General features: G+C 39.9%; 1 protein-coding gene across 2 annotated transcripts; it reads left to right on the top strand.

The window, feature by feature from the left end:
• Positions 1 to 696: 696 nt before the first annotated feature.
• On the top strand, positions 697 to 12,889 carry proser2 (proline and serine rich 2). 2 transcript variants are annotated; one of them, XR_520548.1, is made up of 5 exons: positions 697 to 822; positions 4,042 to 4,222; positions 8,193 to 8,487; positions 9,230 to 11,611; positions 11,649 to 12,889. XR_520548.1 is itself a non-coding variant. In XM_008291640.1 (4 exons), the coding sequence occupies exons 2-4, from the start codon at positions 4,151 to 4,153 to the stop codon at positions 10,702 to 10,704; spliced, it is 1,842 nt and encodes a 613-aa protein (XP_008289862.1). In that variant the 5' UTR covers positions 697 to 822; positions 4,042 to 4,150; the 3' UTR covers positions 10,705 to 12,889. The 2 variants fall into 2 exon arrangements, 1 of the variants encoding a protein (XP_008289862.1); XM_008291640.1 differs by having other exon boundaries at positions 9,230 to 12,889.
• The last annotated feature ends 2,148 nt before the right edge of the window (positions 12,890 to 15,037 follow it).

Genomic DNA, 15,037 nt, shown 5'->3' with positions numbered 1-15,037 from the left:
AATCAGATCTTGTTGTGCCAAAAATGACTGAATCACCACTAAAACTCCTGTCAGTGTTTTTAGAATAAATATTGTAATTTCAGCACTTTTATTTCCATCTATGGAGCCTAATTTAACAACTTAATACACATTTTTGGATATAAAACCAGGCGTCACACTCATGTAGTGACAGACGACATCTCACAGGTTATGTAGGATTTTGTAAAACGTATGTAGAGATAGAAAGATTAATTATAAACACATCACAGCTTCATAAATCTCATTATTCTGGTTTGTGTTTAAATTAAATTAAAGCAACAGCAAATGATCTGTGTTTAGGTTTTATCTATGATTTAATACAAACAACACGAACAAAACTGAACTCAGGGTTGTTTTTTCTCCTTTAATGTCTCACAAACAGCTTAGAAATAAAGTTTTAACAGGATGTGAAGGTGAATTAATGTTCTGGGTTCATCCGGGTACAAGAAAAACAGGATCATCGTCGAACGTCCCACAGTTCCTGAACTCATCCCGGTGAAACTCTGAGGTGTGTTTCCACCGCTGTCACCTGCCAACGCACCTGAATGACACGCACACGCTCACACGCACACGCCCCGCTGTGGGCGGAGCCTCCCGGCGGGTTTATAGTCGTGCGTAACGCGCCGGTGTCATTACGCACGCGGCGTCTCCAAGAGCGCAACAGGAGCGACGGGAATATTTAAAGAGGAAAAAAAAAAGAAAACTCTTCTCCAGCAGAGATTCGAGTCGATTCTGTTCCTCTGAAGGAAAAACAAACTAATTTCCTGCTTCTGGGTTACGATGACAGACCTGTGGAGGTGTTCGGTGAGTAGAAGGACAGCGTTTTACTCTCATTTATTTCCAGATAAAAGTAGAAAATGAGGCTTAGACTCACTATATTTGCTCTTTGATGGTCCTGAAGACGCTTTCTACGAATAATTCTGCCACATTTATGTCAGGATGCGATCAAACAGCGACACATTCTGCACACATGTTAGAAATGTCGCAGGAAAATGCGATAAATCAGCGGATGAGCTGTTTTTACTCTTCTGCTTCTTTTACGTTAAATAAAAGCGTGAATAAAGTAGAAATATGTGAAGTGCAAGTCCCAAAAAAATGCAAATATACAAAATGTAAACATGTTTTAGTACAAAAGTAGGTTTAAGATTGAGTTTTTAGTGGCAGGATGAACAAAGAAGCTTAAGATGTGAGCGAAAAATTAGTTTTTTCTCTTTCTGACTGTGAAATTTCGTCATTTTAGAGGCTTAAAGAGGGAAAACTTTTCTGTATTTAACAGGATTAAAGCAAAAACAATCAGTTTGATGACATAAGTGTAAAAACAAGTGTGTTTTCTGCAGGTTGGAATCAAAAAGTTTGTTTTTTTAGAGCTGAAATAATGAGCTGTGTTTGTGTCAGAAAACTGATTTATAACCTGACAGTGAATAAAAACAGAGAAAACCTGAAGACACTCAGCTAAAGGAGGATTTATGTAGTTGTGTAATTACTGAAGTCAACAGAGACGTTAACGAGCATCACATCAGCGTGTAAATAAGAGGTTTGTTGGTTGACTCACTGATTGTTTGATCGGGTTTAGGGTTTGGTGTTCCGCTGCCTGAGTCATGATGAATGTGAGCAGCGAGTCACTGAAACAGCAACATGGACCAGAACTGATAAGAGTTACGCAATAATCTGTGATAAAAACAAGAAAATACCACCAGAGAAAAGTGATCAACGTTTCTGTCATAAATAAAACCAACAGGTGAACTTTGACACCGTCTGGTAGTTTAATATTTTCCTCAGAACTGTTGGTTTATTTACCCAGAATTCAATCTGGTCATTTAAACTCACCGTTAAAAAGTAAACGGCGATAATTCACGTGTTAGAAACAACCAGAAAAAAGAAACTGTGACGTTTAGAAAGAGCTCAGCTGAAAAAACAAAACAAAAAAAAACATTACATTTTCAGTATTGTAAATTAATACATTTTTTCCTGATATTTTACAACAAAATCATCTGTAATTTATGAAAACATGGAAAATCTGTGAAAATAATCGTTAAAAAATATTTGCTTTTTTTCAGTCCTTAATAAATTTTGTTTCTGTAAAACAACAACAAAAAATTTTTTTAATTACAGTTTCACAGATTTACATATTGTAAAAAATGTGTAATTGTGCTTTACAACTTTGTAAAGGATTAATTACTATTTATAAAAATAAATATTTCTGTTGACAGTCATCATGTACATTTAACTTTTTTCTTCAATTTTACTTTATATTATCTTTAATTTCAGGAAAAGCCTGTGTAAAACTTTAAAAAAAAAATTGTTTAACATTTTTAAAAAATGTTTGCTCTATAATAGTAATAATTTTTCTTACCTGAAAATATCTGTAAAATTATACTATTTTTGCAGATTTACATGTTGTAAAAATAGTATAATTTTATTGTTAAGTGTTGAAAAAATAACTATTTGTCATTTGTAAAAATACAGACTTATTATCTGTAATTTAACAAAATGAGAGGAAAATTCAGTAAATTAACAGTAAATTGTTGATAAACTACAGTTTAAAAATAAACAAACAAACTTTTTTTTTTTTTTTTTTTTTTTTTTTTTTACAGTCTGGGTAAAAATAATCCAACAATAATCTAAAAAGACATTCGGCCAGAATGACAAAAATAATAAATAATAAAACTCTGTAGTCTCAGTAAAACCTACAGAGTTCATTCTGCTGCTGTCAGTTTTCTCGTCGTCTTTATTCTTTATTTCCGTCTCAGCGTTTATTTGTTCCTCTGACGTTTCATCAGAAACGTGTCGGCTGCACAGTTTGGTGGTTTCGGCTTCAGGAACCGGTTCTGCAGCGAGGTGGAACCGGGCCGACTGGTCCGTCAGAGAGCCGGACGTTCCTCTGCAGTGCTGCAGCGTTTCCAGTTTGTAGGACAGGAAGCTGTTTATCTGACAGATGAGCTGATTAGACGATGGCAGAGTTTAAACCCGTTTGTCTAAACGTTCAGCCGCTAAACTGGTTTAACTTCCTGGTTTTATAATAACTTCTCATTAAAGAACCAAGAAGACGTTTCATCAGAGCAAAGATCTTTTATTTATTCATCTAAATGAAAACATAGGACGTAAATAAACAGTTTTCTGTGATTAAATATTAATTTTTACTCGTGAATTAACCCAAATTATAACAAATATAAGTCAGAATAAGAACAACGTGATGTTTAACTGAGTACATTTAGTAAATATTTCTCCTTTCAACAGGAAATAAAACTTTTACAGAAACTTTTTGAAGGTATTTTGTGTGTATTAACTGTAGTTTTGCATCTTTTTGTAGTTTTCTTTGTGTCGTAGCAGAATGTTTATGTTTCTTCGTAGTTTTTTGAGTCTGTCGGTAGATTTTTTTTGTGTCTCTGTAGGTTTCTTTGTGTATTAACTGGACTTTTTTGGGTGTATTAGGAGAACTTTTAAATCTCTAGAGTCTCACTGTGTCTTGTACTATTTCTGTCTTTGTACTTCTTTTGTCTCTTTGTGGTAGCTTTGTGTCTTTTTGCAGTACTTTTACTTCTCTGTGTGGTTGTGTTGTTTCTCTTTTGTAGTTTCCTGTGTGTACTAGCAGTAGTTATACATCTCTACAGCCTCTGCTTGAAGTATTTTTGTGAGTCTTTGTACTCGTTCTGTACCTCTTTGAAGTACTTTTGCATCCCTGTGTGGTCGTCTTGTGGGTAGTCGTCGTATTTCTGTGTTTGTTTGTAGTTTTTTACGTGTTTTAGTCGTACTTTAGCGTCTCTACAGTCTCACTGTGACTGTTTCGTCTCTGCTTGTGGTATTTTTATGAGCCTTTGTACTCGTTTAGTCGTATTTTTGTGTTTGTTTGTAGTTTTTTCTGTGCATTAGCAGTGGTTTTGTGTGTTTTTGAGGGAGTGAGTTGATGCACCAGAACCTCGGCTGGTTCTCCATCCTCTGGTCCAGCAGACTGACGGCTCTTTAACAGGTGTTTCATTTCCTGACGTCTCGTTCTTCTTCTTCTTCTTCTTCTTGTGCTTCCAGACTCTCGCTGGACACATGATTCGATGATTCTTCGGGCTGAACCCAGATGTGATTCTGGTTTTAATCGAAGCCTCCGTCGGACATGTCAGCTGACCTCTGACCCCTCAGCATGGACGTCCGTCTCCACGGCAACTCTCAGCTCCACTACCGGGTCAACGGAGGCCGAAGCTCCGGACCAGGAGTGAGTATCTGAAACCTGCCGAGTCATCAGTTGTTCAGGGAGAAAAGGAGGCGGTGTTCCTCTGAAACGGAACTGAATTTACCTTTTTTTCATTATTTGGGACCCAATACGAAAATATTTTGGAGTTTTGAGAATTTCATATGGTTTCAGACTTTTGCATTTTCACCCCCAAACACATTTTAGCCGTTTTAAAGCTTCAATATCTCCAGAAATGTAACTCATACATCCATGAAATTTGGTGAGAACACACACAGAATAGTTTCCAGTAGATTCAAACCATTGAATGTTTCCAGCAGAAGACACATTTTTGGTTATTGGCGCTTAAAAATGGTGAAAAAGTGCAAAATTGTCAAACTAATTTGGTACTGGGGCTCTAGAAAGGTCCTATAAGTGTTTACGTATATGGATGTATTTTAATTTTCTACTAAAAATACAGACTCTGGTCGACATTTGACCAACTTGTGAGGCTCTGACATCAGTAGAATATGATGTGGGGCAAATATGGCACGACGAAATCTCTGTTTTTAGATATTTTGGACTGGAACAGGAACTTTCTGGTTCCTCAATACCCCCCTACAGTTTGAATATTTTGCACCTGAACATTTTCAAGGAGCAATAATTAAAAATACAAGTTGTGCTGGAACAGTTCAGCCACTTAGACCTTCTAGAAACTATTCATTCTGTGTTCTCTCTGAACTTCGTGGCTCTGGGAGTTTGATTTGTTGAGACGTTGAACCCAAACTGTGGCGTCCCAGCGTAACCTTCCAAACAGAGAGTGTCAACACGGACGGCCATTGTTCATTTCCAGTTTCAAACCGTTAGTCGATGTAACTTCAACCTTCACCGTGTGTTTATGGTTGTAACCATGGCAACAATTGTCCTCCAGTTGAACCATGACACTGGTGATTCCTGGACAAACACGCTTGTGTGCTTCAACCTCAAGAACCAACAACTTGTGGATCGTGTTCAAAGGGGAAGGACAAATTAACTATTTGTTATTCACATTTTAGTACTTTGGACGGCGCTAAGCTAGCTGTTTTCCTTTGTTTTCAGTCGTTATGCTAAGCTAAGCTAACTAGCTGCGGGCTCTACCTCTCTGTTTGGTGTGCAGGTGTCAGAGTGGCATTTAGTTCCATTAGGACTCTTGTAGCGACAGAGAATCTTTAAAAGACTGCGTCTTCAAATGGCTCTTTAAAGAACCCCCAAAGAGAACCTACGAAGAATGGTTCCTTTGTCGACCCTAAATGCTGCTCCAAAGAACTTGAGCAAAATTCTGATCTTTAAGGAACCATTTCATAGACAGTTAATGGTGGTATTTTGGTAACGGGGCTTGATAATTGTTTTTTTAAGCGAAAAAAGTCAAGAATCTGCAGCATTTCTGGGTTCCTTCCATTAGAACAAGTTTAAAGTGTCAGACAGAACCAGAACAACATGTTAGAAGATGGGATTTAAGAATCCCTGATGGACATTTCTCTGTTTTTTGATGTTTTGTAGAACAAATGATCACTCAAGAGTCTTCACTACTTTTCCATCCTCTAAGTACAGATGTTTTTCAGTTCAGTTCAGAACCTCAAGAACCTACTCTTCAATTGGCTCCTTGAAGAACCTCAATGAGAACAAACAAAAACGGTTAATGTAGACAACACAGACGCTGCTCCAAAGAACTTAAGCAAAGACAGGTTGTTTTAGGAACCATTTTAATGATAGTTCTTGGCTGTAGTAGCAAAAAACAAGTGAAAATTGCAGCATTTTTTGGTTCCATCCATTGAAACACCTTCAATATTTTGGGTTCTTGGTCAAACAGAACCAGACCAACATGTTGCTAGACGTGGATTTATGAAACCGTGACGGACGTTTCTCTGTCTGACCCTTGAGTGCTTTTCCATCCTCTAATTACAGACGTTTTTCAGTAGATGATGGCACTTTAAGAACCACCTTTTCAAACATATCCTTAAAGAACCCCATAAAGAACCAATAAAAATGGTTCCTCTGGACCACATAGACGCTGCTCCACAGAACTTTAGCAAAGACAGGCTGTTTAAGCAACCATTTTATGGATAGTTCTTGGTTTGTAGTAGCAAAAAATAAGTAAGAATATGTGAGGATTGCAGCATTTTTTGGTTCCGTCCATTGAAACACCTTCAATATTTCGGGTTCTTGGTTAAACAGAACCAGACCAACATGTTGCTAGTAGTGGATTTATGAAACCGTGACGGACGTTTCTCTGTTTGACCCTTGAGTACGTTTCCATCCTGTGAACAAAGAGGTTTAACGGCAGATAATCGACTTTAAGAAGCTTCATGTCTGTGAGAGCGAGCTGAAGATTTGTCCTTTAGCTGCTCCTTTGTCTCCTTAAACACCGTAAACACAGCCGGCGTATCCGATGACCGGCCGATAAGTCAAACTGTAATTCACGCCGCCGTGTTTACACAAAGCAGCCAGTCATCTTACACCTGCTCAACAACTTAATCCGCTCACATGCCTCAGGGATGACTTTTATTATCGACTCACAACAAACCGGTTCAGCCGCAGTTTTCTGGGTCCTGAGCTGCTTCGGCACAATGGGCGTCATTGAGCGCGGCAGAAACCGGCGTTTATCTCGGCCCGGTTTCACTTGGGTGTTGCTGCAGGTGTCTTTGTCTGCGCAGCAAAACAAGGATCTCAGCAAAGCCTGTTGTGGCGTTTTTAATAACAGCGATGTCAGCAGCGAGCCTCCGATCGACCGCCGGCTGAAGGTCATCGGCTCCAAATAGACTTAACGAGCAGCTTCAGTCGGAGGCCTGCCATCAAAACAAGGCTTCTGTTGACCACCTGGATCAGAAATCTGTGTTCTGTTCACGTTCAGGCGCAGAAACACTCATCAAACTGTGGATAAAAACGAGCTGTAGTGAAGTAGAGCTGAAAACATGGTTCAGTTTGGAGGTAAATGTGAACTTGTCTGTAGACATGGTGACAACATCTGCCCACAAAGACAAAAAAAAATCAAATATTTTCAAGAATTATGCAAAAAAACAGCCACGTTTTAGCTTTATTTTACTGCACTGCTGATTCTGTCCATGGATCTGACATAATCTAACATATTTAGATGTTGATTTTACTGTAGTTTGTCTCCTTTGAGTTCATTTCTGGGTTATTTTTCTCCGATGACGTTTTCCTTCAGTCTAAACAAAAGAAAACATGCAAAATACAGCTTTAGGGTGTTTTTTTTAGGACAGTTTCGAGGTGATTTGTGGGATTTTTTTTTGCTTCTATAACATGTTTTCTCTCCATTCAGCTGAAAGAAAACATGTAGAAGCAAAAAAAAGCCCACAAATACATATTTAATTGTTTATTTGCTTGGATTTTTTTTTACATTTTAGGGTCATTTTTAGGTTATTTTGCTTTTATAACACGTTTTCTTTAAGTCGAATGGAAAGAAAACAGGCAAAATACATATTTACATGTTTATTTTCTTATATTTTGTTAATTTTTAGGGTAATTTTAGGATTATTTTACATCAATCCTACGTTTCCTTTCAGTCTACTGTAATTAGAACATCAAAAATACAGATTTCTGTGTTTATAATTGTCGTAATATAACTGATGTCTTTTATCTGTCTGTTAATTTTATTTATTTTTTTTGATAATTTACTTGCTGTGCCTTAAATCAACGTCCTTTTTCCTGGCTTTTCCTATTTTTTAACTCTGAATCAGTGAATCTAGTTGTGGAGGTGGTTGAAAGCTGCAGAAAAAGCAAGAAAGTCATCTTTGAGTCAAGATTATTTTGTGAAAACACTCTTGTTCTGATCAAAATGAGAATTTTAAGCCTCAAAAACTGACAATATTCAGACACGTATGATGCAAAGCTGCATTATAACGACATTTCTTGTAAAAAATCAACACTGAGCATCTTCAGCGGTTTATCGGTGGCTCATTAAACCCTGATTAATGTGAGATAATAAAACTGTTTCTGGTGTTTGCTGGACCTGCAGGAGGATGAATCTCTGCAGTTCCTGAGTCAGGAGGAGCAGGAATGTCTGCAGTTCTTCGAGGAAACCATCGACTCTCTGGAGGAGAGTCTGGAGGAGGACGACCTGCGGCAGGCCAAGCCTCCAGAGATCCACGAGCTCGACGGACCCGTCGCCTCGAGTCCCAGAACCGGAGTCAGCGGGTCCCCGAGCTTCAACAGACCTCCGAGTCCCAAAGAGCAGGACATCATCGACCTGGTCCGACCAGAACCGGACCTGCTGCAGAGCAGAGAGCCGGTGTTCAGTCCCACCAACCCAGGTAGAGCGTAAAGAATAATAATAATAATGATAATTTTGCAGAAATTTAGCGTTTTTAATTTACTTTTATAATAAAATAAAATAAAATAACTGTATGTGTAAAACCTCATATTAAACTTGATATAATCTAAAATAACTAATAATTAGTTTACATTTTGTAAATTCATTCAACTTTTTTGTGTGGTCATATTTTTTTAATAATAAAAATCTGTCAGATATAAAAACTACACTCGATATGTTCTATAATTATCATCAGTTTCTTTCAATTTCAAACTAAGCTGCTAGTTTTACGACAGTGTTTTTAATTTTTTAAGAGGATTTTTCACACAATAATTACATTTCTCTGCAGTGTCCAGACTGACTATAATATTATTTAACAATATTTATCAGTGATTTCATTGGTTTGACACGTGTAAACATCCTTTATTAAACATTCACAAGTCTCAGAAAACACCCATTCTGTCAAATTCAGGCCAATAGCTCCAGTTTATGAAAGAAAGGTATGAGATAGATGTTTTTTGGATTAGCTTACAGTATTTTTTGGCGCCCCAGCTGCCAGAATATGACCTTTTTTCTCACTTTTTCAAAGGCAAATCAATTTTAAAGGTGTTTAAAGGTTACATTAAAACAACAGCATATAGCACAAGTTTTTTTTTTTCCAACTCCAACAACTAAAAGTCCTGAACGACTGAAGCCACGACCTGTTGTTCCCACATTTTAATTTTGCATTTTGCTCCTTCCAGACTTTCAGAGCATGATGCTGACCCCGGAGAGCCACTTTGAGATAAAGCCCCGGCATGACCCATCGGACGGTTTGCCTTCAGAGTACAACCCTCCTCTACCGAGCGGCAGCTTTGGGTCCACCGACTCGTCCTACCACCCTCCAGGCTGCATCCCCACCCCGGTGCTGATCGCCCAGAAGATAGCCGAGAACCAGGCGGGTGGAGGATCCAACTTACTTCCCTCCACGATGCTCCGACGTCTCAGCCTGGAGTCCGAAAAACCGGCGACCCACAGCACAGATCCTCCGGCGAAACAGGGTCCTCCTACCTCAGCCAAACCGAACCGATTCCCTTCTAACATCAGCGTGATCCTCGGCAACAAGGAGCACCAGAACCAGCCGCTGGCCAACGTGAACATCCACGAGAGGCGTGCGCAGATGCTGGCAAACCTGTCGGGTACAGCCCACCCTCTGCTGCAGGAAAACGCCCAGCCGGCGGAGCAAGAGAAGCCTCGAAACACTCCGACTCGCAGCATTTCCTTCAGGGACCCGACACCGGACAAGTCCAGGATGGAGGCGCTGTCGAAGCTGGGACTGACCCGGAACCGAGCCATGTCCGGGGGCACGTCGCTGCTCGTCACCCCAGACGGCACCTCACTGGAACCCCAACCAGCCGCAGAGTCCAAACCTCCAGAGCCGAGTCCTCCGCCAACAATCAAGACACCAGAGGTTACGGTGCCACCTCCGAGCCAGATTCACGTTGACAATAAACCCGAGATTCTACGGACGGATTCCTTCAAGAGCCATGAAGAAAGAAACCTCCAGCCGAGTCCTTCCCCTCCTGCTGCAGTCGCCCAAACCAGCTACTTCCCGCCTCCTTTGGAACACAAGGCGCCCGTCTCCCCTCCGCCTGAAGTCACCACACCAGAGTTCAACAGCTACGGAGGTAAATCCATCGTGGTGAATCCTTCCTTTTCAAGGAACGAACCTCCTGCGACGTCTCCAACCAGCCCTGAACCCAGAAGCCTCCCTCCAGCGCTGTCGAACCCGACCGAGTTCAACTCCTACGGCGGAAAGTCCAAAGTCATGACTCTGGCTCCTGCAGCCGTGACCAGGAGCGACCTTCCCGACATCCTCAGCTCCCACATCGACAAGAGCCAAACCCTTCCCGCCAAAACAGAGCCCATCGAGCTCAACAGCTACGGAGGAAAGAGCCGAACCATCAACCCAACCACCGGACCGACCCGACCTCCGGAGACCCAGGCAAAGAGCTTCAAAGCCCCGGCGCCGACTCCAGCTCCAAGACCTCGGCACTCCTACCACGGCGCTTTGAGTTCACAGAAAGCAGCGTCTCGAGCTCTTTCTCCCGACCACAAGCGGAGATCCAACTCCATGTTTCGTCCTCAAGGCATCACCGTGCAGTTTTCTGGACGGGGGGCGACGAACGAATCGCGAAGGGAGGCGTTGAGGAAACTGGGGCTGCTGAAAGACTCCTGAGGAACTTGTTGAATCTGTGGAGTTTACCTGCTGGTGAAGGCGGTTTGTTTGGAGAAGTTTTTCCGTGTGAGGTGTGGTTGGGAAAAGACACTTTTTTTTTTGCATCCTACAAGTCAGTTCTCACTTTCTTGCCATAAAAACTGACAAACAGTGCGGCTGTCGCATGTTTGACATTGTTTCTATGCTGAGTTTCCACGTATACCTCGAATCAGCCTGGACGCTACAGAGCGGCATCGTCTTCCTGCAGGACTCTGGTTTCGGCTCAGTGGACTGTAAGGAGCCAAACTTCTGAAGCTCCTGAGAACATCTTAGAAAAGAACAAACCCTGGAGATGTTCTACATGTGGGTCGCTCAATGCTTTAAGACTTCTTAAGGTCTCACAAATATGTAGTTTCATGTTTAAATAATGGCTCTTTGGTTTCCTTAAACTGTAGTTTTTGCAAATACGACTCAAATAAGAGGAAGACGTGAATTTGTCTGGGACTATTTTCAACAGTGGATGAATACACCGTTGAAAGTTTTATCAGGTTGAGGGTTAAAGTTTAAATGATGCTCGTTAAACTGAGGTTTACTCGTAATTTATATGTTTTGTTTTTTTTTAACAAAAGTAAACCTGGATCATCAACCCGTCCTGCAGCTCAGACTCTGCAAGAACTTGGATTTTATATGGCAGCTAATTTGTGGTAATTTTATTAATTGCACATTTGTTTAATTATATGCATAATTTTAAGATTTTTGTCTTGTGACGAGGACCAGTGTACGCCGAGCTCCCACGGCTTTTTAACCCCAAAGTGGGTTTTGGGCTTCGGGGGGTTAATATAATTACTATTTTGGTTTTTAAATAAGCATGTGCTTGATCAAACTGCCACAAATTACCTGACGACAAATTAATACAAACAAAATTACAATAATAATGAAAATTATTAAGTTAGCACCTTTAAAAACAGGAGCTTTTATTTTTAAAAAAGTGCAGGAATGTTCCAGGTGTACTCGTTGGGACCTTCCAAAAGAAAAGAAAATCCAACCTTGCGATATAAATAAGAGTAAATAAGTGCAGGTTGAGAAAACTGTCGTGCACAAGAGTAGTTTTGGTATTCTAAAAAATAAATTGACATTTTGCACTTCAAATTTGATGTAAATATTTGTAAAAAAAACTTAAATTAAAAACCCAATTATGAGGAAAATCCAAACCCTGACGAATTCTGAAGACGTAAATATTTAACAATCATTTTAAAAACACCCAGTAAAGCATATTAAACGTGATTATTTGTTCTGAACCGATGCTCACAAACAGGCTGTGAAGTCGTCGTCGCCTCTGTTACGCGGGAACCTTTCGTCGTTTTCTGTTTACCGACTCCTTTTTGGGAATTTTTCACGCCATCGAGCGTGTTTGTTTTCTTTCTGTCGACGCTTTGGGATCAAGTTTTAAAGCACTTTTCTTTTCTACGTGGCGGTTTTATTGAAATACAGCGTAAAGAGCAGCGAGTGAACAAAACCCAGGAGCCGTGAAACAAACTCCACCGACGTCCTGGAATAACGTTAAAGTGAAGAAGAGGAAGAGAAAAAGTTGGAAGCGGTGGAGCTGCAGGGTATTTTTACTGCGAACCTCCCACACCAAACCACAGACTGGTGGAGAGCGTTTGTGGGCAGGACTTTCACTGTAGAAGTGCTCTTTAGGGATGGGCGAGCACATGGCATTGTACTAAACACAAGCACTACCGACCGCACAGTCCAGAAATACATCCTATATGTTTTTACTGCTGCTGTCGATACGTTGGCAGTGTCTTATTTAACTGTTTACTGTGTTTTTTTTGTTTTATTTTCTTTGTTAAAATCCAGACTCCGGTTCTCTGTAGCTCATCTACAGCAACTCTGAAGTGTCTCTTGTGAATTTTTGTTTACAGACTCCGGTTCTCTGCAGCTCATCTGCAGCCATTTTGAAGTTTAAAGGTGCAAACACGCAGCGTGGATCTCTGAACACGAGGCTTTACGAGATGATATTGTGCACAGAACAAAGATTTAAAGTGCTTTTATTGTGGTAAATGGGAAAAAAAACAATCAGTGACATGTGAAAGTTGCTGCTATGAAACAGCCTGGTAGACTTCATATGCATCGTACGCTGTATATAATCGGCTTAATATATCTAAAAATGAGTTTTTGTCATTAATTAAACAGGATACTGTCACATCTGTGTGCTCGTTTTTCATTCATTAACTGTGGAATTAGCAGTAATATTTATAACAATGCAATATTTAGGATGTATTTTCCCCACGTTGTTCATTTTTAGGTAGTTTGGTTCAAGGTTCAAGGTTATATACTGCATTTTGTTTTTAAACTACATTTCTTGTAAAATAATCCTCATTCACACACTTTAAGTCACAAATTATTACGTAAAAAAATATACAGTTTACTAGAAATGTTGTGAAGTTTTGTTTTTTAGCTGAAAATAAAATTAGCGTAGCATCAGTGGCTATTTTTTAGCTGTTCACGTTAGCTTAAAAGGAGCAATACTTACTGTGATACATGAAATTAAATGTGTTTGAACAGTAGAATATCATTAAATAGCTTCTTACTAGTGAAATATAAGCCCCTTTAGTTTAGTTTGGGCTTTTTTTTTTCATTAAAACATCCAAAAGCAGCACAAAGTTTGGTTTTTTTCTACTATTTCAGCTGTTCAGACGCATCTTACACGCTGTGTTTCTGTTAAAGCATTAAAAATGTATTTATTTCCAATCTTGTTAAAGGTGTAGGTTAAATGTTTTTAGAAAAAAATACTTATTTGTTGCCTGTCTTTATGCTTAACAAAAAGCTACAGGCAGGGATGAGGTTAGCTTAGCCTAGCATAAATACTGGAAATAGCCTAGCCTAACAGCAAGCCTAACAGAAGCGCTAAAACAACATCTTGCTGTTTTGTTAGGAGTTATGTGGTGGATGATTTCTGGTGCCGGCCAACAAGATGATTTGCTTTTTAAAAAAAAAATAAAGGTTAGCCGCATTAAGCTAAATGCTAATGGCACCATCCTAACATCCTTACAAAAGACAGTATTATTGTAGCTTTGCTACTAGCATCACACAGTTCAGTTGGTTGTCATAAAATATATTACTGAACAAATTTAAATCTTCAATAAGGCGCTGTTTGGCAGCTTATTTCTTCTATTCAAACAAGACTCGGTCACATTCAGCTAAATAAGAATGCCAGGATGCTAACATCCTTGTGAAGACAGTGTTAGCTTAACATTTGGTATTAGCATTATACCATCCATGGGTTTGATCATGAAATAAATTACTAGACTCATTAGTATCTTGAAAAAGGCGTTGTTTAGCAGTTTGTTTTTTAAATCAAGGCTTAGCCACATTAAGCTAAACAACATGCTAATAGCTGATAAACATCCTCATTAAGACATTTGATATTATACAGTCCAGGTATTAGGTCATGAAGTGGTTATTCTGACAAATTTAAATCTTGAAAAGGTCACTGTTTGGCAGTTTATTCATTTAAAAACAGGGCTTAGCGGCAGTAAACTAAATGCTAACGCCCGCCGTCGAGTCTTAAGGTGCTGCTTCTAGATTAAACCGTGTCTCAGCAGCAGGCGATAGTTTGTGTTTTCTATCTGATCGTGGCAGCGACACGACTGAACCATGAACTTTATACTTTAAAACAGGTCCAGGTGACTTTCTTGACTCGTCCAAGTCAATGATTTGCTTCGTTGGATCTCTGCTGAGCCCCTCAGACTTTCCCACCGTCGAGTCCAATGAGTGGATCAGATGGAGTCGGCAGTCGATCATCATCACTCAGGAGAAGCTAAGCGCTAATCTGACTAGCACGGCTTTCTAAATCACCGAAACTGATAATTAAAGCTGTGCGTATATTTTTGACCCATCAGGTTTTGTCATATTTCCACAAGACCTTTAATAAATGTGCAGAAAATTCAGAGTGATGGGAGTCAATGGAAACTCATGACACACGTGGTCTTTACAATTGTATGCAAACGTTTGATCACAACTGTACATATACAGTATTTTACTCCCTAAGCTTCAGTTTGGTTTCCCAGCTAAACCACCTAACAGGGCTCTGAATGGTTTCCTGACCTTCCTTTCCACGCGTCACATCGGCCCGTTAGCGGCTGAAGAAGCCGTCTGGGCCGCCGATGCTTACATAAGACTTCAACACTGAGGCTTTCATTCCTGCTGCCGTGGTGAGCGCTGGAGGGCGTGTCGAGGATGACTGATGTCCTGCCTCACCATTGTTTCCCTTAATGAGCCAGCATGTCTCTAACCCCGTGTTGAAACTTTAACACGTCTTAATTCATACCGTCGCTCCCATGATGCACTT

This window comes from Stegastes partitus, unplaced genomic scaffold, assembly GCF_000690725.1.
Source record: "Stegastes partitus isolate 25-593 unplaced genomic scaffold, Stegastes_partitus-1.0.2 Scaffold753, whole genome shotgun sequence".
Lineage (NCBI taxonomy): Eukaryota > Metazoa > Chordata > Actinopteri > Pomacentridae > Stegastes > Stegastes partitus.
This window is presented reverse-complemented; position numbering and strand designations above follow the sequence as displayed.

Excerpts from the sequence above, each read along its gene's own strand:
- proser2 (XM_008291640.1), top strand. The coding sequence starts at position 4,151 with ATGGACGTCCGTCTCCACGGCAACTCTCAGCTCCACTACCGGGTCAAC. Across the intron at positions 4,223-8,192 it reads GCCGAAGCTCCGGACCAGGA|GAGGATGAATCTCTGCAGTT; the intron begins GTGAGTATCTGA and ends CTGGACCTGCAG. Across the intron at positions 8,488-9,229 it reads GTTCAGTCCCACCAACCCAG|ACTTTCAGAGCATGATGCTG; the intron begins GTAGAGCGTAAA and ends TGCTCCTTCCAG.